At 43.7% G+C, this 23,818-nt stretch overlaps 1 protein-coding gene across 1 annotated transcript in view; it reads right to left on the bottom strand.

Annotated features, from left to right (window-relative positions):
* The window catches only part of magi2b (membrane associated guanylate kinase, WW and PDZ domain containing 2b), a 127,256-nt gene extending 103,548 nt beyond the window's left edge, over window positions 1–23,708 (bottom strand). The window contains 2 exon segments of the mRNA XM_030365817.1: window positions 3,790–3,906; window positions 22,868–23,708. Coding sequence (XP_030221677.1) covers window positions 3,790–3,906; window positions 22,868–23,168 — 418 coding nt within the window. The 5' untranslated portion in view covers window positions 23,169–23,708.
* Window positions 23,709–23,818: the final 110 nt, after the last annotated feature.

Genomic DNA, 23,818 nt, shown 5'->3' on the forward strand with positions numbered 1-23,818 from the left:
TTCCGGTGTACGTTGTTTCTACAACGTTTGCCAAGCCAAAAGAGCGTTAATCGTTTGTGCGTGAGTGTGTGTGTGTCATTACATATACTAACCAGGAAAAGTGTGTTTTAGACGTCATTCAAGATAAGCTCACAATATGATGAGGCTTGTACCATTGTACTCCTTGGAGTCTCAGCTTTCATATGGCAAACCGTTTGTGTAGATAGCATGAAGTGAAAAAGATAGTTTAAGCATGGTTGTTAGCATGTAGCTTCTACCGGGAACAAATCACATATGTAGGAAGCAGCTAGCCTCTAGACATATAAACGGGGGTCCCCACACGCAAACGCCCGATATACAATCATAGATAAAATCAATTAATAATTGTAATTGATTGGACGACCGCAAGGTTCGAAAGGGTTAGCCCTTTGGATAGCCACAAGCTTGGCAATCAAAATAGTTGTCCTCCACTCTTGCCAAGCTGGAGAGTGTGGCTGCGTGATCGCGCTCAGCAACAGCTGCATGTTACACTTGGCTGTTGAACATCTTCTTCTTTAAGGTTGAAACACTGCCACACTGCTGACATGACTCAACAGGTAGCTCTGATGCGCATGAGCCTAATTGGCTACTACTGGTGTAATCACGTGACACAGTGTGCAGATCGGATCATATTTTTTTTCTCCCCTCCGATATCTGATCCAGCGTACTGGGCTATTATCGGACCGATTCCGAGGCCGTGGATCAGATCGGGACATCACTAGTTTCTGTAATTGCTTTGTTTGTTGATAAATTTTATATTTAGTAGGTCGATGTTGTTTGTACGTCTCGCAGACTTAAGACACACTTTTAAAACAAAGTTGGCTGGGATGTAGTTTAGGCTTTGAGATGTTTGGCTTGGGTGCAGAAGGAAAGCAGGTCCACATGTTTTCTCCCCACCAGTCTCAAATATGATTATGCAAATGAGTTGCTATTATTCAATCAATCACAACTCCAGGGATCTATAACTTGGAGTGCTCAAGAACCTCCCCCTCATGTAAAAAAAATATTTAAAATGTTATAGGGTACATTTCAAATCAGCACTGTGGGACCGACCCATATCATTGAAACCAACTGCCTAAGCTAGGAAGCTACTCCACGGAGTCGGCACCGCGTGCATCAACAATCTTTCAAAGCAGCAGTAGTAATCATTCAACCGGACGGTGTAGAAAGTCCCGTCAGTTAAAGATAGTAATCCGTGTCAAATGTGATTGACACTGACACGGACAAACGATCTGTCATCTTAGAGAAATTAAGATGATTAATCTCTTTTTAACCGTTAGTATTTACCGGTTAAAGATCTTATCGGTCAACCATGGACATCCCTTATATACTGTATATTTATAAATGTATATCATACATTGTATGTTTTTTTTGTGCTTCCCATTTATGTTTTTTAATTTTTTTATAATTTAATATTACTTTTAATAGTTCTGGGAAGTTGGAGCAATAACCTGATGTTTTTACACTTCAGCCTGCACTGTGAATTTGAAGCAATGTTCAGTTTTTGAATAAAGATGCGGCAATTACAAATGTTTCTTTTTTTTTTACAGATTAATCGATTATTAAAATAATCGTTAGTTGCAGCCCTATGTGGGACCCCGTGGTCTTCAAGGGGTCCACCACAGCTGTGGTACTAGGCCCGGCACCACAGATGTGTCTAATCTTTAGGACTTGATTGGACACATGGGGGATCAGTGTAGTGCAGCTAATGAGACGCGCCGCAAGTCCACTGCCAAAGGGTAAGGCTTGGCGATTCATCAAATTTGGATTGCGATTTCGATTAGAGCGTCAAACGATCACCGACCTAATATAATCGAGTTGAAATGGGCTTTTTGTTCGCTTTTGTGTATATTTGATGTTTTGTAGAAATTGCAGAACAGCTGGATATATATCTCTATATAATTGTTATTTGAAAATTGTATATTTGTCCATTTTGTGTATTTTTTCCCATCATGGAAAAAATATCCCATCATGTTTTCAAACTCAAAATAGTCGTTGGTATAATCGTCATTTCAATATTAACCAAAATAATCGTGATTATGATTGTTTCCATAACCAAGCAGCCCGACCACAGAGTCCGGAGGAGACCTCCACCAGGGAACCCCCAGCCGTAGCATCATGGGGACCCCCCAGCCGTAGCATCATGGGGACCCCCCAGCCGTAGCATCATGGGGACACCCCCCAGCCGTAGCATCATGGGGACCCTCCAGCCGTAGCATCATGTGGACCCCCATGCCGTAGCATCATGGGGACCCCCCAGCCGTAGCATCATGGGGACCCCCCATGCCGTAGCATCATGGGGACCCCCATGCCGTAGCATCATGGGGACCCCCATGCCGTAGCATCATGGGGACCCCCATGCTGTAGCATCATGGGGACCCCCAGCCGTAGCATCATGGGGACCCCCATGCCGTAGCATCATGGGGACCCCCATGCCGTAGCATCATGGGGACCCCCAGCCGTAGCATCATGGGGACCCCCCAGCCGTAGCATCATGGGGACCCCCCAGCCGTAGCATTATGGGGACCCCCAGCCATAGCATCATGGGGACCCCCCAGCCGTAGCATCATGGGGACCCCCATGCCGTAGCATCATGGGGACCCCCCAGCCGTAGCATTATGGGGACCCCCAGCCGTAGCATCATGGGGACCCCCCAGCCGTAGCATCATGTGGACCCCCCAGCCGTAGCATCATGGGGACCCCCCAGCCGTAGCATCATGTGGACCCCCCAGCCGTAGCATCATGGGGACCCCCCAGCCGTAGCATCATGGGGACCCCCCAGCCGTAGCATCATGTGGACCCCCCAGTCGTAGCATCATGGGGACACAGAGACAACAGCAGCACAAGAGAGAGAGGAGCGTGGGGGGAGAGGGAGGGAGGAAAGCCAGAGAGAGAAAGAGGAAATACAAAGAGAGGAGCTCTTTGTATTTCCTCTTTCTCGCTCTGGCTTTCCTCTTCCTCTGATGAAGGAGTGTAAAGAGAGAGGGAAGAGAAGTCAGGATTGACGAGGAGGGACAGGGAGATATAGTGAATCTTTTGTTTAGCTAAGGGATATACACCGGCGATCCACGGTATCCACTATCTCATTATGTGAGATATCCCAATCACATCTACAAACTAGAAGCTAGGAGCTACACCCAGCCCTCCAGAGGTTGAATCACCGGTTGCTCTTTGAACTGACAGCAGGTACGGCTCCCAGCTATCAAACCCCTCCAAGGTCACACATTACAAGACACAGTGCTCAAGGCAGGAAGGCCCCCAGCAGGCTGCCACCATAGAACAGATCCCAGTCGCTAGCTGACCTTTCTCTCCGCTGGCCACTAGGCTATGCAAGACCATACCCAACGGCACCTCTTGCAAATATTATGTTGATTTCAGACCTGAGAGTGTGAGTTTATGTGTGTGTTTTTGCACAGTAGGGTGGCAAGACAACGCTGGCCTGGAGATGAGAAAGACGTTGGTTACCATGGCAACCGATGGGATGAAAGCTTGAATAATCAGGAGACGAGGAAAGAATACTTTCTGGATCCAAACTGGGAGAGACAGAGAAAAAAACAAAGGTGGAGAGCAAGAGAAAGACGATAGAGGTAGTGTGTTTATATCGCTAGTTGTGTTTACATTGATGTTTCAGCAAGACAGGGAAGAGTATATGAGGGGTTGAAAACGATGTATAGAGAGAGAGGGCAGATCAGATGGAGGAGAGAGAGAGAGAGAGAGAGAGAGAGAGAGAGAGAGGCGAGAACAGTAAGGAGGGAGAGAGAAGCTACTCACAGGGTACAGTCCGGAGGTACAAGTTGTCTCTGATGATCTGCTGGTGGTCGTTGTCCACAGAACCTTTAGAGAACCGCAGGTTGAGGTAGTGGCGCAAATCCTTGTCCACCACCCCCCCTAGAGAGAGACACAACAACAGTGGATCACAATGGAGCGTAACAGTCACCGCCCCCTTTTTTAACAGCTCTGGTTTCTGAAGTAAATTTCCCATGCATTTATACCGTCCACTTTTCGTTAAATCCTTATATATAGAGCTTTAAACCTGGAACCAAGCCAATCGTACTTCAAGGTAGTCATGACCAGCAAATGTTTGATTCGGGCCAAAAAAATTATTTGGAAAACGGAAAAAAAGGCAAAAGGTACAAGACTGTGTACATTATTTTTGTGATTGAGTGAGGAACTCCTCATCCCATGAACCATTGCAGACCTTTTCGCAATGGTTACAACCCAATAGTTTAGCGTGTTTCTTAAATCTTATAACCTTCGTCAGGATTAAATTGTTTTTGAAGTTGTGTCATATATTATATGTGTGTGTGTTAGTGTATGTGTGTCTGTATGTTACTGTTTAATATAGTGTATAGGGTCGTCAACTTGTCATCAACATGGTACGTCCCTTTTAGGGGTGGGAATCTCTTGAAACCTCACGATTCGATTCTGATTATGAGGTCAACAATTCGATTCTGAAGCGATTATCGTTGCATCTCGATGCAACAATATTTTTTTATGTACATTTCCATGCGTGATTTTCAAAAATATATATGCATCTGGGTTTGCTACTCAGAGTTTGCTAATCACTTCCTATTTTTGTGATGATCATTAAAGACACAACAGATGAATTAACTTATCTAATATTTCATAAGAGAGAAAGCTTTGTCACAAATATGACTTTCTATGAACAATGCAATAATCAATGCAGCTTGCATTATAACACAATATGGAAGCATGCAAAAAATAGGTTTCAGTTTTATTTTCTTTCTAAGCTTTCTTTTCTATGTCATTAAAGGAAAAGCTGCTCTTGAATTAGAAGGAGTTCTTGTGTCTGGCTGTGAATTTGCACGCATGCTATGCGTAGGCTGAATCGCAATCGTTTCAAGACAAATCACATTGGCCAAAACACGCTGAAGATAAACTCAATGATTTTAAAATTACAAAAATATCCCTCTCTTGCGAACATAATGTTGCAGCAGGCAACATGAACACATTAAAAAAACATTATTGTATTTTTAATTCCGATTATTAATTTATCTGCATTGAGACAGAATCTTTCTAGCGAGAATCGCGATGCATCAAAAATCGATTATTTTTCCCACCCCTAGTCCCTTTGCTGTCTGCGGTCACCATTTAATAACATTACTCGTTTTTAATACATGTGAATTCAGTCTCTGCCTCCAGTTACGTATTCATTCAACATTATGTATTCCTTTGCTATTATAATACCCAAATTACTAAAAAGCACTGCTAGTGCCAAATCATATATTTGTACTTTTATTTGTATCATCTATTCTATCTATCAACATATTTTTCAACAGTTACAGCTCATTTCCTCTACAGCTCTAACCACAACTCTGACTTTCCATTAATATAAATCCTGGTTGCTGTGGTAAGTGATGGAGTTCAGTAGCAGCAGAGCGTCTTCAGGAATAGTCTCCGTAGACGAGCTCTGGTAGCAGCATGGACGTATTATAGAATGGACAACGGATTCCAAAATGGCGCCTATTCATTCCTATGGAAACTGCTCAGTGGCGCAGGGCAACATCAAGGAGCGACATGCTTCCGCATCATGGGTCTATGGCTACACCCTATTTCATGACGTACCGGATGCAGAAATATAGAACGCATGCGTGCCCATCCCCCCACTCCGGTCCAACAACACTATAAAATGATACCGTAATGCACCTGTACTTTGTCTTTGGATCTTTTGAATAAATGGATCAATACATGATGAATCACAATGATCGCAAGCAGAGGACCGTGAGAGTTATTGAGCAGCAGATGAACCAAAATCGGACACGTTAACGGAGCACTGAACTAGGCCCTCTCGGATGCCATTTGTTTCACTACGACTCCTTTCAGCTGCTCACCCCTCTTCCCCAGCAAAAAATAATATGAGATAACGGCTAATAAAACGCTTGAGGTGGCTTTTTGAAAAGAGAAAACTTTTTTTAGGACATGGCATGAAGGTAATTATGAGCCTTTGATTGATATCCAGACATTTTTTGCGGAGACACATTCCTGTTCCCCACTTGTATTGGAGTGAACGGAGATATCTACTTCTGGGTCCCATGATTTGAGGGACCCGTCCACAGCCCGCTTAAACAGCTGCAATACCAGGCTTGGCCGCTTTGCACTGGTGGATTGCGGAAGTATGCAGTGTTCCTGGGGGCTTGGGTAGCAGTAGCATTCACTTTACCGGGTGCAGTATACGTTTCCTGATAATGGCCAGCTCCACCAATCAGAGACGTCGTGTCACACTTCAGGATTTATGGGTAGTGTAGTGATTTTAGGCTTCGATACCTGCCCGAAAATAGCTTGATACTCGATACTTAACTGATACCACGGTGAAAACTTAAAATATCTGGAAAAGAGATTAATAATGGTCCAGCTCCGTCTCACTTTGGTTTTACTTTCAGCAGCTGTTAACAAATTAATTCTACAGATCAGAGAATTGTATTCTGATTGAGGCGTAATAATACGCCTCAATCAGAATACAATTCTCTGATCGGAATAAAATTCCATGCGGAATAGAAGAGGTGGTGTATTCCGCTATAATCGACATGTATACACTTATCCGATTGGTTTGGGGTGGGTGCAGCTACTTTTTAACTTAGAGCGATGGCGTCAGCAGCTGCAGTAGTTCGCAATTGGTCTGTCGGTACTTCTATGCACACCGAACTAGACCGCTGTCAAGGGAAATGGATTTTTTGCCTGATTCACATCTTTCTTATCACCCCGCAAGTAGTATTGTGGTCTACCCTGACCACAATACAACGCGAACCCAGCGTTTTCACATTTATCCACCTTTTTTGTTCGTTTTTGAAAAGCATCGTTTTCAGTGGCGGAATGCGTTTAGTGTGGACGGAAGGGCTAAACAGATAAATATTTATGCGTTTGTAGATTTACCTGGGTTAATGTGGACTGGGCAAGGCAACGAGAAGGCGACAGGTTCGGAAGCGCTTGCCTACAATCCTCGGCTTGTGGATAAAAAGACGAGAGAAGTGAAATATGGGGTTATTGTATATAACGGATCAGAAGTGTCCATGTAAACACGGCTATTGGCACTTCTGATCCGATTAGATTTCTAATCTGAATAGATCTATTCCGATTAGAAATCTAATCAGATCAGAAATAGAAGACGGAGGCTTTCAGAAACTATGACGTTTGTTTGCCATGACACTACATTGACGCTGCCACAAGCTTGCGCTAGAGACCGAGACGCTCATCAAAAAATGGCTGGTGAAATGGAAATGATGATTTCTCTGTACAATGTACTTTTGTATCTCCAGTTACAACTCGACATATTGTCTAAAACCTATTCGTCAGTCCAACGGTGAAGGCGAGCACTGTACTTGTTGTGCTTAAGCGATGGGAAAAAAACGCAGACGCCAGTTCAAACCGTACTTGCAGCAGCGTTTAAAAAAAAAAAAAAAACGCCTTTGTACTTTCGGTTTGAGATATATTTTTGCTTGTGAAAATGAATAGCCAGCTGATCAACTGCAACTATCAGCTGATCGCGCACCTGTAATCTAAACAGAGAGGCATGGCGTGAGTCCTGTAACCATGGCAACAACTGTTTATCAAAATCATTCAGTGTGGAACGTGGATGCAAAACATTCCGAAAACGATATGAAAACGATAGTGTGGACGGACGGAGATCGTTTTCATTGCGAATGTGCATCTTTATATTTACCCGGGTTAGTGTGGACATGGCCTAACTCTCACTCACTCACACTTTTTAATTAAAGTATTCTTTTTTTTTTATATATGAAAGTATCGATACTAAAAAAATTGCTTATCGTATCGTTTTTTGCATGGGGGTATCGTGATTAGGGGTGAAACGATCCATCGATTGTAGATCGATACATCGATTGATTGGCAAACGATCCAACTGCATCGATGCAACGCCCAAACATCGATGCATATCGCTGTATTATACGCTTTTATTTTGACAATCTCCTTGCGCGGCTGTTTGTGAAACTATTTCTGCACAATTGCGCCAAGCCGCTCGTATCCGTTCTTCAGTTAAACGAGGCAAGCAGCAAGATAGCTACAGCGAGCACATGTGTGAGCGCGATGACGGTGTGAGCACCAGATGTGTTCGGCTGCCAGATCGGCTCGGGGTCCTGACAGATGACGTATCGACACTCGACGTATCGACAAAAGCCAACGGACAAAACCCGGAAGGGTTGTTTATATACGGTGCACAATCAGTTTTGGTTTTGATTTCATTGAACGGAGCCCGTTCTCCTACAAAGCCATTGGAAACACGTCTAAAAGCACTGATGAATGCATATTTTTATTTTCACATATGTTAAAGTAAGGATTGGCATTGTTAAAGTAAGATATCAAGACAGTATTTTCTAGTTTCTATTAACTGAAAATGAAGAATTTGGACAGTCATATGATTGATGAGATTTTATTTGCTCATACAAAACAGAATAAATAAGACAATTAGGGGTGTAACGATTCATGCGATGCATCGATGAATCGATTGTCAGTCCTACCAATTCAACTAAATCGATCTGCTAAATAAATAAATAGAATGAATCGCTTTGGCTTCACCAATAATCGATATAAATGCTTTAAATCGCATGAATCGATTATGATTAATGTTTTAAGACTTAGTTTACACGTTTATTTTGTGAAGTACAGCTCGGTAATCCGTAACTCTGTCATCAGCTAGTCAGCTTGCAAGGAAGTCCCACAAGAGTTTTTTTTCTCCCTCACCCTCTACTGGTGCATTTCAAACATGGCAGAGAGCAGCAGCGAGATTGTTAATGCACCAGCAAACTTGAAATCCAAAATCCAAAGTGTTAATAAAAATGTTTTCTCTTTTTAAACTAGTTCAATTAGGCTAACCCCATATATATGGACACCTGCTAAGTTGTTCCACTCAAATAGAGTACTCAAGTGAAAACGTCACGTTGTCCTGGCAACCGGATTTTCAGTTCTAAACAACCGAACGAGAGATGGCGTTCTCCATTGCTTCCATGTGTTGTTTCTTTCAAAATTAAAATAAATCAATTTCAAGAGGTGAAAATCACTACCAATCGAAACATGTCGAGGCGTTCATGTATTGTTGTTGCCAGATTGGGAACATTTCCCGTTTTCCCAGCCTAAGGTGATTAAAAGTAGCCAAATTGGGCGGGAAAATGTGCCCAATCTGGCAACACGGACGGCTTATCTTAACAGCCAAGATGATTCTGAGGCATGTTTTGTTTTTAGTAGAAAACTATCCAGACACATAGGTTGGGAATGGTCTATGTTCAAAATGAAAGATCATTACAGGCTCTTTAATTTAAGCCATAAAAAAACCTTTTGCACTTAAATGCAATCTGGCACTTTATTATTTGTATTAAAAATTGAATGTTTAAGACTTAGTTTACACGTTTATTTTGTGAAGTACAGCTCGGTAATCCGTAACTCTGTCATCAGCTAGTCAGCTTGCAAGGAAGTCCCACAAGAGTTTTTTTTCTCCCTCACCCTCTACTGGTGCATTTCAAACATGGCAGAGAGCAGCAGCGAGATTGTTAATGCACCAGCAAACTTGAAATCCAAAGTGTGGAAGCATTTTGGCTTCGCAAAGAATAATGGTAAAATTGACAAGGGGTGTCACATTATTGCATGTTTATTTCACGGATATATAATTTTGGTTCAAAGTTACTGAATCGAATCGTGGTTTACAGAATCGAATCGTTCCAAAAAAAAAAAATTGTCCTTGAATCGAATCGCCAACTACTGAATCGTTAATCGAATCGAATCGTCTGAAGCCAAAGATTCACACCCCTAAAGACAATACATTGATACAAATGAGGAACAGCTAAATGTAAATCCATAAAAAACGGCATGTTTAGATCCAATGGCGAATTGAGGATGAATTCATGATTGTGTTCATATTAGATATTCATCCTGTTCCTTGAAAATTGATTTTCCTTATGATTTTCCAGATGTTCAATGAATTGCATCCTTGCCTATACAACTAATAGCAATAAAAAATGTAACATTTTCCTTGTTTCCACTAGGGGTATCTTTGCTCTATAGTTTAACAAACATCTGTAAAATAGTAAAAATGTCAAGGTAGGCCTATAAGAATGTATATAATGTGTTACCACATTCATGAATATATCCCCAATTGGCCGTGGGATCAAAACATGATGTTTTCATGGATTTACATTGAGCTGTATGTGTGTATGTGAATTGCAGTGCATGGGTTTGGATGCACACACGGGCACACACACTGACATATTTGTATATTATTATATATTTTTTTATTCATGTGGCCTGCAGTGGCGATATCACACAGGTGTATTCCAACAGGCTCTGAAAACAACAGTCATCAAGCCATATCTAACTTACCATTTTTAAGCAAAATCATTGAAAAAGCTGTTTATCAACAGCTAAATAACTACTTCAATCACTGGATGTGCCAAAATTGTCTTCAATTGAACAATGGAAAAAAGCTGAAGTTATGGCCTTTGGTGCAAGGGATGAACAATTAAAAGTCAGTGCACAGCTGTTATGTTAGAAAGCACACACCAAGACAGAAATCTTGGTGTAGTCTTATGCCGCTTTTCCACTGCATGGTACCAGCTCGACACGACTCGACTCGACTCGCATTTTTTGCGTTTCCACCGCGAAAACATGGTACCTGGTACCTGAAGTGGCTGCTTTTTCTAGTACCGCCTCGCTCTAGGTTCCAAGCGGCTGAGCCGATGCTAAAAGGTGCCGTCGGCAGACGGCCGGCCACTGATTGGCCAGAGAGTGTGACGAAGTCACGAGAGCGTGACGGCCATAGCAGCGCCGCAGCCAACATATTCCACTTCTTCAACTTCTTCAACATACCAGCTAATAATAGTAATGTTATCGATGTCCTCCATTGTTGTTATGTGGGTTCTGTCCATGTGTGGGTTGCGTAGGTGTTGTTTGCGTCGCGTACAAAAATACGTCACGGCCCTTTCGCGCAGCCGACCCCGCCCACGTCCAGGAGGTACTATTTGCGGTGGAAAACGACCCGTGCTGCTACCATGTCGAGTCGTGTCGAGTCGAGTCGAGTCGAGTCGAGCTACATGTGCGGTGGAAAAGCGGCAATAGAGAATTTCTAAAACCGCATTAAATGCCATACTGAACTAACTGACTAAGGTGTAAATCAGTGTTAATTTTGTCAGCTATTTTAGATTTAGTCTTAGTCTTAGTCTTTTGACGAAAATGTTTATTAGATTGTCACATTTTAGTCATTGTTTTCCTCTGTAGTTTTAGTCAAGTTTTTGTCGACGAAAAGTCCTTACATTTTATTTAACTTTTAGTCATTACTTTTAATAAAAAGGTTTTCTCTTTTTAAACTAGTTCAATTAGGCTAACCCCATATATATGGACACCTGCTAAGTTGTTCCACTCAAATAGAGTACTCAAGTGAAAACGTCACGTTGTCCTGGCAACCGGATTTTCAGTTCTAAACAACCGAACGAGAGATGGCGTTCTCCATTGCTTCCATGTGTTGTTTCTTTCAAAATTAAAATAAATCAATTTCAAGAGGTGAAAATCACTACCAATCGAAACATGTCGAGGCGTTCATGTATTGTTGTTGCCAGATTGGGACATTTCCCGTTTTCCCAGCCTAAGGTGATTAAAAGTAGCCAAATTGGGCGGGAAAATGTGCCCAATCTGGCAACACGGACGGCTTATCTTAACAGCCAAGATGATTCTGAGGCATGTTTTGTTTTTAGTAGAAAACTATCCAGACACATAGGTTGGGAATGGTCTATGTTCAAAATGAAAGATCATTACAGGCTCTTTAATTTAAGCCATAAAAAAACCTTTTGCACTTAAATGCAATCTGGCACTTTATTATTTGTATTAAAAATTGAATGTTTTTGTTTTTAAATATCCGGAAGAGCAAAGAAATAAAATGATGAAATTATAATTAAGTTGATGTGAGTTTATGTGAATCGAATCAAAATCGTATCGTGACAGACTTTTGATATCGGCAAATATCGTATTGTTGTCCAATGAATCGATTTAATATCGTATCGTGATGAAACCAGAGATTTACACCCCTAATCGTGATACCTTGCTAGTATCGGTATACCGTGCCACACTAAGTGATTTTAATGAAATCTCGAATAAAACGTGTTTTTTTAAAAAGCTAGGTGTTGCCCCGATTAACGTGTAGCTTCTACAGGAGCAAATACCTTCGATTCACAATATAAAGGGGTTTGGTACTCATCATATGGATGGTTACGACATTAAGGCTTAGTTTAAATCAAAGTCTCGACGGGTGAAAATGAATGGGATTTTTACGGAACCAGGCTGTGGGTGGCACACACACACGCACACGCGCACGCACACACACACACACACACACACACACACACACACACACACACACTTATGTCCACATAAAAGACAATTAATACAGGGACAAAAATAGTAAAAGTGCAGTAAAGTACATTGACAAAATCACGTTTAAGTGGCATGCGATTTCATAATACAAGCATCAATACTCAAGGTAATAGGTAGCAGGGTCTCCGCCATATATGGTGGCTGCCGGTGATGGCAAAGAGCACAGTACTTGGCCATCTTTTTAGACCCCTTTTTGGGCATCCCAAGATGTTGCAGTCCTCTCACAACTAACCTGTGGACATGTCCCAGCTACCGAATATGAACACAAATAGCCTTTACCCATAACCCAACTCTGAGATTGTATTACGGAGCGGTTGGAATTGAATGACCTTGGTCATAAAGGCTTCCTCTAGGTTGGGGTCAAAGGTGCAGGGTACCTCAAGAACTAAAACCTCTTTAGACTCCTCATCAACATCATAGTATCTGATGTATTTGCAGAGAGATGTGTTAAAGTGTCCAGGTTGCTGCAGAGGTTGAACATGGAGGGATTGATACAGAATTCTTTATACATTTTCACTGGGGATGGAAAGTGTCCTTTCCTTTAAGATTCACTATTCTGTCATGATTTGCCATGTACATTCCTTTGTAGGCATGGCAGCCATTGAGGATGTAGGACAGTGTTTCCGTAGCCTGTTCTGTGATGTGATGCAAACAGTGAGGAGCCCAGTAGTAGGAAAGCAGATATAAAAGGTTGAGTCTGGTGGAAAGGACTTTTAGTATCTTTAACTGTAAATGTAGCAATGTCCGCATTGAGCACACTGTTCCTAAAGAAGGAGTGAGAGATGGAATGATCGGCGGCGGGAAGACATGCAAGTTTTCCCTGGAGTTTTAGTCGAGTCCACCGCAGTGAGAATTCGCCTGGCTCCTGTAGCTGTTAACAGGTGACTGTGGGCCACCATATGTGGCTTTAGCCTTGGCATGGGTGTGGGGGTCAGTTATAAGGTCCTCTGAAAAACACACACACACACTGTGAACGGCCCTACTCAAAGATGCTTTAACCAATGCAACTGGGGTGTATCTATAGAGATATATCCTGCCCAGACCTGCAGACCAGACCAAGATCAGGTTTGAAGGGGCAGGATGGAATAGATAGGTTAGGGTCGCTAAACCCAGTACCAGCCCGATGGTAATGGGTTCACTCTCCCAGTAGGTGTCCCACAGCAGGATGTGTCCAAGCGGATCCTTGATGACATCTGAATGCAGAACACGATCGACCAGACAATGTGCTAAATGAGGAGAGGGTAAACATGACCCATCATAGTGATGATGAGGAGTATGTTGTCCGAGGGAGGGACCTCGGCGCACATACCCTAATGAGATGACGACGGAGGGGGGGAGGGACATACTAGCTTCTAGAAACCACAGATATTTCAAGCAATTAACCAAAGCTCCGGATCCCAGATAAAGCCTGTTAGCAGATCGATGCTTAACGCACACCATGCACACAAAGAGGCTGGAGGAGGGGATGGAGGCTAATGGAGGAATCAGCAGAGGGTGCTGAAGGAACAACCGTCTCTCTGCTGGCACCATTTTAGCTTTCTGAGGCGAAAGCAGAGCGGAGAGGAGAGGAGGCGCAGAAAAAGACAAGGCAAGCCTGAAAAAAGGCCAGCTTAACAGCATTCTGCCTGCCGAGAAAACAATCACCCTGGTGAAGAACGATGGCGACCACACAGCCAACATGAGAATTACACAAACACACACACACACTAACGACCATCGGCTCAGAGAACATAAATGGAGACATTTGGAAAAGCTAAACGACCATCGGCCTAGAGAACATAAATGAAGACATTTGGAAAAGCTAAGCATACACACAAACACACACACACACACACACACACACACACACACACAGGCGATGTAGAGGAATACGAAAAGAGAGTGGGCAAGAGAGGCATGGAGACAAAGACGGAGAGAGAGAGAACACAGCACAGTCCAGGCACCTGAGCAGCAGCTGGCCCAGATGTCCCTCCACAGGTCTACATTAAGCCTCCCAGACGTCCTCTAGCCTGAGAGCCCCGCGCCGTACATCCTCCGTCGATTAGCTCCATCCAGCATGCTCCTGGACCCCGACAGCAGCCCCCCGTCCGCACCCAACCACAAACAGCAGCGCTTTTTTTAATCTTTTTTTTTCCCAAGAAAAAAAAGATTATCCGGAAAGCAGATAAATAAGGAGAAACACAGAGATGGAGAGACGACGACCCTCGATAGATGAGAGGGGGGAAGCGCCGAAGAGATGTGCCAATGGGAAGCTGGCTCCAGCTGATTGGCCAAGGAGCGTCGCTAAGGGGACAGTGTCCTCTGCTGGCTGGTTGTGATACTGCGCCTTATTGCCTTACATCTTTAATCTTGTGTGTGTTTCCTCCTCTTCTATACTGAAGTTGGGAATTGAATAAGAATGAATGGTAACGAATAGGAGAGAGAGAGAGTGATTGAATTTGACTTATTTTATATATCTTTTTATGTACTCTGGCAAAGTAATGTACATTTTACATTAAATTATGTTATTATTTGTCTTATTTGAGAATATGTTCACACCATAATGTTCACAGCCCATGTTTAATATTTTCAAATGTGTAAACCACGCAAAAGTCAAACTAGGGCTCATTGAACCGCCTATATAGAAAAATCGATAAAATAATGGACTAGTGGACGACAGGTCTAGCGCTGCCGCGGTTAGTTTACTTAGTCTACGTAATCGACCATGAAATAAGCCAACTGCAATTTTTTTTATTCTTTTACTAATGACCGCCTATTTATTTTTGTTCTCCCGTCTCAAACGGCTTACTGTAATTCACCTCCACACAAGTCTCTGCGCTGTGCGCGCCCTGCTGGTTGATCTGCTATCCTCTTTCTTCCCCCTCGCCCCGCCTTCACTGCTTTGATGTGAAAAATGGCTGAGGCAGGTGAGGCCTCCGATATCAAATTTGTCAGTTTGCTGTGTCTGCCTGGCAGGGAATAGACTCCCGGCCAACCCTACAATCCCTTTCTCCTCCATGTCGTGGTTCAATCTGGACTTCAGAGAGTCATAGCCAAAGTAGCACTTCAAAACATGTTTTCTGGAACTCATATAATATCATTACTTGTTGGAAAAACATCATAATATGTCACCTTTAATAAAATGGCGAGCTAGTCTGTACTGTTTATTAACCCTTGAGAAGTGCAATGACAATGTCTTTGGATGTTAAACAGGCTACTTAGACTATAGCAGTAATGTTTTAAACCCTGCCACGCATGCAAGTGTAAACGCGAGCAGCATAGCTGCATGCCTGCCTGCTTTCAGCCCGATTCATTATCAGGCATATTTAAGATATTGCTTATGGCTCGGTGACATTCTATGTTTTGGCCCTTCAGTTGAGCTCAAAATAAAATGGACACTATGAAATAACAAACATATTGTATTAATTAGTTGTTAAGAGTAGTCGACTAATCGAAAAAGTAGTTGAAAGGTTAGTCTTGTGGACAGCGGCCCTCAGTTTCCGGAGCCGACAGCAGGCCCAGCGGAGGGCCCCGCTCCGTTGGGGACAGAGAAGGAGGCCCTCAGAGGTCCTCCAGTACGGTGCGGTCCCCTCAGCAGCAGCAGAGGGAGCTCCTACTGCTTCTGGAATCCTTCACTGTCCCATCCGGCACTAAGGCTAAAGATTAGCTCCAGCAGCTTATCCACACATAATGGCAGTGAATAGATCCCTTCCATATCCCTGATTGGAAGTAGAAGTAAAATTGGAGTAAAATGAGAAAGTAGCTGGTTTTGATTCAACTAAATTAGGGTCGTCACACGGCTGCTGGCAACAAATTATCTTCCCTGCAGCATTCTGATGCCTGGCAGGAGAGAATCCATCATCGTCGACCAATCAGCTTCCTCCACAGGCCGAATGGCCCTGAAGGGTTCAGGAAGAGGGGCCTTCTGGCGCTAGCTCCTCCTATCAACCAATCCCAGCTGACCATCTCTCACATGTGAGCTGTGAACGTCAGTAACACAACATGGAGCAAGAACAACAACATCAAAGATGAGAAGATATGGAGGGTTTTATCCATTATTTGAAAAAGCATAGATGGATAGAAAGATTCAGTGGCGGAACTATCGGTAAGCAGGGTATGCGGGCGCGTACGGGCCTGGGCCAATCAGGGCCCCAAAAAAAAAAAAAAAAAAAAAAAAAAAAATCGTTCTATAACCCCAGAGGCGCCGCATCGCATTAGGCATACCAGGCAACAGCCTGGGGACCCACAATTGTTTGGGGGCCCCGGGCCACGGGGGGGGCCCCCTAGAGGCAAAAGAAAAAAAAAAAAATCGCTCCACACACCACCCCCCCGAAGTCCTGACCTCTTACTATCAACACATTGGATGCATCCACTTGGATTGCCTTTGAACCAGGATATGAAAAAGGAAGAGGTGTGACCCACATCCATTCTGATGACCACAGACAGATATCCAGGTCTGAGGGAGGAGAGAGAGGGGGGGGGGTAGGAGGTCTCCCTCAATGGGAGTGGACAGATCAACACAGGGCCTGTCCGCTGGTGGAGGCTTCTGAGGAGTGCATATTGGTCTTTATATTAATAATATCTACATTTACCCAACGCATGCAGAGAAATATACACCAGCGTGCACAAACACACACACTCCTTATAAATAGAAATGGAATTATAGGACTTAATGCAAGCCTATGAAATATGGGCCTCCAATATTAAACACATCGTGTCGCCATGGTAATCCATCACAGAGGCATGGGTGCAGGTATACAGAGGATGCAGCCTTGGGATTCTGACCAGTGTTGACTTGGGAGAATTATGACTCTTTTGTGGCCCAAACACACTCTCATGTGGCACTCCCAGTCGGCAGGGCTACAGAATAATTTGCCGGTCACCTTCAATTAAACAAGAGAAAGGGGCTTTTATGAATTGATGTTTCGTGGAGCGTGTTAAATCACTACGGGAGGTGGATGCAAATATCATATAAAACAACTTTCTTATTTCCTTTTCGAAAGAGTTGGTGCTAATACAGCAATTATAAAATGGATAGTTACGGATCTTGACTCGAGTTTGCGCCATGCCTAATAACTCCCCATGGCTATAATCACTGTAAACAACTGCCTCTCTTTGCCTATTGCTTAAATAACACACTCAAAAACACTAATGCTGGTTCTCAACACATTGAAAATGGATGCAAGTACACTTGTGTTCGCATCCTGGCATTGATGGACGTAAGGGTAACGGCACGGAAAGCAGCCAGTGGCAAATAAGATATCCATGCTGGGGCAACAAGGCAAGGAGGAGCCCACTGACCTAGTTCACTGCCCAGAACCAGATATATCGGGTTTGGGGCAGGATGGGGTTAGATTTGGTCCATGCAGCCCAGCGCAAAAGCTGCTCCAACCCAAAACATACCAGTAAACGCTTCATCTAATGTTGCAATGAATTTTAAACACCAACAACAAGGGCATACGCCGGCCTAGGAACCTTCAAGTTTCTAGTCTGCAAGCAGCAAGAGAAGGGAAGGTCGACCTCTCTGTCTCTTCCTCCAGAGCTCCAGGTGCTCTCGGGCTCCTCAGAACCATCAACACCGGGAAGGCCCATATCTCTGGTTCATGTCCAGTTTTTATTTGTATCCGTACAGCGTTTTAACCCATCAAGCTAATAAATGATTAGTCTGTTTGAATATACATACCCTTTAGCTTTAAGACCTTAAAGCCTTTTCTTTATGTATAATTGGTATGTATATAAATCCATTATGGCACCACCATATGTGGCGCCCCAAGTGGTGTCCCAACCCAAGGTTGGGAACACGCCCACCTCCCTGGTCCAGACTCCATGGGCAGGTGAACGATGGCGGATCTGCCTATAGATGGCCGCTAGGTTCTGCTGTTGGTCGCCATGGGCCATCAGCATCCATAAAGACTACATTTGCAACGGCTCAAAATGGATGACTCAAGGCATTTGCTTAGGCACCTTCTCAGATTTCATGAACGTTAAATTAGAATGTTTATTGAAATAGGCAGTTTTTTGTCCTTTTAATGCACATCACTGTTATTTATGGATGTAGCTTTTGTTGTTCTTGTTTTCTGAGATGGTTGTACTGTTTGTGATTATCAATTATCTGATCAGCTACATATCTTTCCCCTGAAACTGGCTGATTGTTGGAATCCCTCATTAGAAACTTGTAAATTCTTGCCATTTATAACATAGTAACATTTCCCTGCCAAAGTAGAAGCCACGCCTTCTGCTGAATCTATTCATCTATAGAGCAGAACAGTTTGGTTCCGGAAGTAAAAATCCCATTAATTTTGCCATAATGTCGTATCCATCAAAAGCATACATACCACCCACTGATATTTTGTGAATCGATGGTATGCTCCTGCAGAAGCCACAAGTTAAACGGGCAACATCTTGTTTTTTGAAAAACACGTTTTATTTGCGATGTCTTTGAGAACCACCAGTGTAACACAACATCTTTGATTGGTGGAGCTCGCTGTTAGCATGGAAACGTTAACCATCACCCACAGATTCAAGTGGTCGATGACTGCTGAACTGAACTCGATCGCTTACCGCAGCAACCATGATGTCCCTTAGATTAATGGAAAGTTAGAGTGTTGTTGTAAGAGCTGGAGAGGAAACGAAAAATATGTTCATATAGAATATACGATAAAAAGAAAAGAAAATTATATGATATAGCACTAGCAGTGCTTCTTTCTCAATTTGGTAGCATAAAAGCAGAATATATAATGTTGAATGAATACGTAACTGGTATACGAGACTGAATTCACATGTATTAAAAACTAGTAATGTTATTACGCAGTGATTGCAGTCAACGTACTATGTCAATGACAACCCAATACTGTATGAAGCACTTTGTACACACACACACACACACACACACACACACACACACACACACACACACACACACACACACACACACACACACACACACACACACACACCAACACACACACAACACACACACACACACACACCTTGTATTAGCAATATAAACAATATAATAATGACAATGGTTAAGATGCAAGAAACACGCTCAATTATTGGTTCCATTGTGAAAAAGTCTGCAATGTTTTATGGGATGAGTAGTTTCTTCACTCGTTCTAAAAATGTATACACAGTCTTGTACCTTTGCCTCTTCTTCTGTTTTCCAAAATATTTTTTTGCCCCGTATTAAACTTTTTATTATCATTGATCACGACTACCTTGACAAACGATTGGCTTGGTTCCAGGCTTAAAACTCTAAAGCTATATTTTAAACTATGTAAAGATTTTATGAATAGTCCACGGTGAAAATGAATGGGAAATTTACTTCCGGAACCAGAGCTGTTCTAATGGGGGGCGGTCAGTGTTACGCTCTGTAGATGAAGTCGGCTAGTCTTCTTCTCCGTTGGGAGAAGCCATTAACAATCCTTTCTACCAAGAGATATGTTGTGCACAGCTCCACAAAGAAATATGATTTAAACAATTTGCAAAACGGTAATAAAAATAGTAAATTTAAGGAAAAATATATAAATCGTGGAAGAACGTTGTCGTCTCGGACGTATACAATCTTTTAAAACAAAATGCCAAAGTAGAGTAAATCTCTGGGGAATTCTGCATTTGTTGGTGGATGGCACGATCATTTTTCAAAGTATCACATCATAGTAAGTAAGCTAGATTGACAGGTCTCTGTAGTGTAACAGTTGTCCCTAGTTCCCCTTACAGTTAGGGCTAAGGGAATAAGTCATGCAGCCAAATGTAACATACTGTCATTGTGAGTAAAACTATGGAAACTATGGGTTGGAAAATTGTTCCAATTGAAATTCACATTATTATAAAGTGCTAAAAGGCAGCAAACAGACAGTTTGGGGTATCTGGCTAATGAATGTCTTTTATACAATAACAATCCATAGCCCTGTAAAAGCCATTCTTTCTGTTTGGCTACAAGTGACTAGATGGATCTCAATAAAAGGCCCGGATTTAGTGTGCAGACATACATTTTATATTATAAATCTGGGGTTAGAACCCCAAGCTTTCAGGTGGGAGCCAAACACCCCAGCCACTAGAAATGCATTCCCCTCACATAATTATATATTATGACATCACACTACATATTTAGATTGATCGATATTATGGCGTCATAGGTGAAATATAAAAAAGAAAAAGAACACGGATATTAAGGTAATGTTCTCTTTCCAGCCAAGAATAAACACATACTTCTCATCTGCACTATTTTGTAGTCACACACCTGTCTGTCTGTCTGTCTGTCTGTCTGTCAAAACCATGCATTGCATTTGTTGTCTCTGTTCCACACAGAGCAACGGCCACACCCGTTTGTAACGGTCAGGAGGGTGATGTTGACAGGTGCTCTGTAGCCTGGTTCTTAATATCCCCTGATACAAAGCATCTTTGAATAATAAGTCTGCTTTAAAGGCTATTTTTAGCCACAATCTGTCCAATTTATAATGGCCTGGTGACGGGAGGATTATTTTAGGCAATGGCAGTTAGGATTTACTTTCATTGGACAGGCGCCTTTTACAGAAATAAACATGATAGGGTGATGGAGAAACTCAAGTTAGACTTCAGATTAACTCTCATTCTGATGGCATATGAACTCAAATCTGTGTTAGCTTTCTTGTGCTTCCTTTTTTGATTCAACAAATCATGTTGCTGGAGGTTGTAATCAGTAAACGTGTAATTTACCTGTCGCTAAGCTCCGCCATTAGAAAGCAGATAAGCCAATGACATTCCAGCCTGAACTATACTCAGACATCAGCTCGGGCAGCATGGGGTATATTTCATCCCTTTTCCCAGGCCACAACGGGACAAGGAAAAGTGTGTAATGTGTATCAGACTTTGTGGCAGGCCAGAATACCAACTGAATTTAAGCTTGTTTTGAATATACCCCTCCATAGCCTAATGTAAAACTTATCCAAACCTGCTTTGATATACTGTCAGCTGACATTTTTCATGTTTTTGTTATCTAGTCTGGTTTGTTTTTCCGAGTTAATCATGGTAACGACGGGGGGCGTGACTTAGCGACAGGTCAATCGGCAGTAGAATGAGACTGTAGACCATCGGATGGCCGATGTGTGGTGATGATCGCTCGCCAACAATGTCTAAGAGCCTGAAGAAGAAGAACCACTGGACCAACAAAGTCCACGAAGCGGTGGTGACGAGGAGCCGAGAAGGGGAACTGGGGGTGGGCTGAAGGGACTGTTGGCATGCCGTCCCCGGTGACCTCTACAGCGTCACCATCGGCCCCCAGCAACCAGCCCCCAGGTCAGCCTGACCAACAACACGTGGTCCTTCATGGAGGACTCTTAGAGCTCCAGTTCATTCAGGAGGATCTCCTTAAATGGTGAATGGACTGCATGTATACATCTTCCTAAACGGTGGCCACTCAAAGCGCTTTACAATATTAATAATAATAATAATAATAAATGAAATTTATATAGCGCTTAATATGGTACTCTAAGACACTTAGGATAGTGCCTGACATTCATCCATTCATGCACACCAACGGCAGAGTAAACTAACCAGGGCAACCTGTTAGGGTCAGGGGCCTTGCTCAGGGACCCTGGACCCCGCTCTACCTCCTGAGCCACACGCGGCCTTAAGGGTTGATAGGAGCCCCGGTTCCCTGCTGGGTGAGCAGAGATGGGTCCTATAGATCCTCCGCTCACTGAGACTGAACTGAAGGGAGCCCTCCTCCAGCGGCAGAATGGAGAGGGACCTGGAGGCCTTTTGAAGGATTAGGGTTAGGCTAACCCTAACCCTAACGCTTCAGAAGGGTTAGGGTCAGGCTAACCCTAACCCTAACCCTTCAAAAGGGTTAGGGTTAGGGTAACCCTAACCCTTTTGAAGGGTTAGGGTTACCCTAACCCTAACCCTTTTGAAGGCGGTCAGGGGAGCTGCAGGACCCGACAGCATCTGACTGAGGAACGCAGACACTAGAATGCAGACACAACGAAACCAGTTTCTTCAGATAAACAACCTACATACGTGTTCAATTCACTTTAGTATTAAAGAGCACATAAACAGCCTGCTATGCAGAGAGAGAGAGAGAGAGAGAGAGAGAGAGAGAGAGAGAGAGAGAGAGAGAGAGATGTGTGTGTTCAGGGCAGGCTACCTGTAGGTTCACATCTAAACCATGTAGGCCCGTTATAGCTCTCAAAAATCACTACCGAAACATAAAACACATAATCTCTTCTGATAAACAAACGATCTGAAAATTCATCCGATTCATGTCAGCAGCTGTTCTATAGGACCCCCCCCACACACACACAGACGACTGGCATTACGACCCGCGGGCCCGCGCTCAACAACACACACATTGGAATTCAGCCTTCATAGATGTCATCGCAGTTAAAATCACGCGCGCAAAAAAATTCAACACACACACACACACACACACACACACACACACACACACACACACACACACACACACACACACACACACACACACACACGATTCATAGCTCACCTTGCTTCACGCATTTCAAACGGACCGGATCCTTGCAGTGCTTGATGACGGCCAACACGTCCCGGGTGGTGAGCCCCGCCACGGGCATGTCGTTGACTTCCAGCAGCAGCTCATCCTGGGCCAGTTTCCCGTTCTGCACCGACGCCTTGCTCCCCGGTTTCACCTCTCCGAAGTGGGGGAACTGCCCGTTCTCCGCACCCCCCTTTAGCTCGAACCCCAGCTCCCCTTCTCGGCTCCTCGTCACCACCGCTTCGTGGACTTTGTTGGTCCAGTGGTTCTTCTTCTTCAGGCTCTTAGACATTGTTGGCGAGCGATCACCACACACCGGCCATCCGAAGGTCTATCGTCTCATTCCGCCTTTGCGACACACGGGCCGTGGAGGAGACGAGGAGCTCAGAGCGACGGCGGCCCCATCACCGCGGAACGACGCGGGTTCTACTGTTTCTACTGGTTCTACTGGAGGACAACGACGCTGTCACACAGACGGAGAGACATAGACCAGCGAATGACCCGGATGTGAAGTCTGGAGAAATGGGAGCGATGAATGGTTGGGATTCTGAGAGGAGAGGAGGAGGAGGAGGAAGAAGAGGACGAGATGGTCACTCCCACTCCGAATCGAAGCGCGCGACTCTGATCCGACTGGTCACACGGACGTGCGCGTTCATGTTTTGTGCGTGCTTTAACCTTTCCTATTCCATGAACGGATAACGGCATTAGGGTGGGGGGAGATTTGGAGAAACCAGCCAAAGTAACCTAGGTTACTAAAGCTAGGCTACTTAAGTATCCAACCGAAGAAATACCCCCGTCCCTCCAGAGCCGTTAGACCAGGTGACTAGCTCGATAGCTTTAGCCAGGAGTCCGAGAGCCTCATGGAAGACTCCGCTCATGCGCAACGGCCGAGTGTGCGCAGGTAGCTGGCTGGGTAGAAAGGGAGACATACTGGTAAACCAG

This window comes from Gadus morhua, chromosome 9 (assembly GCF_902167405.1).
Source record: "Gadus morhua chromosome 9, gadMor3.0, whole genome shotgun sequence".
Classification (NCBI taxonomy): Eukaryota; Metazoa; Chordata; class Actinopteri; order Gadiformes; family Gadidae; genus Gadus; species Gadus morhua.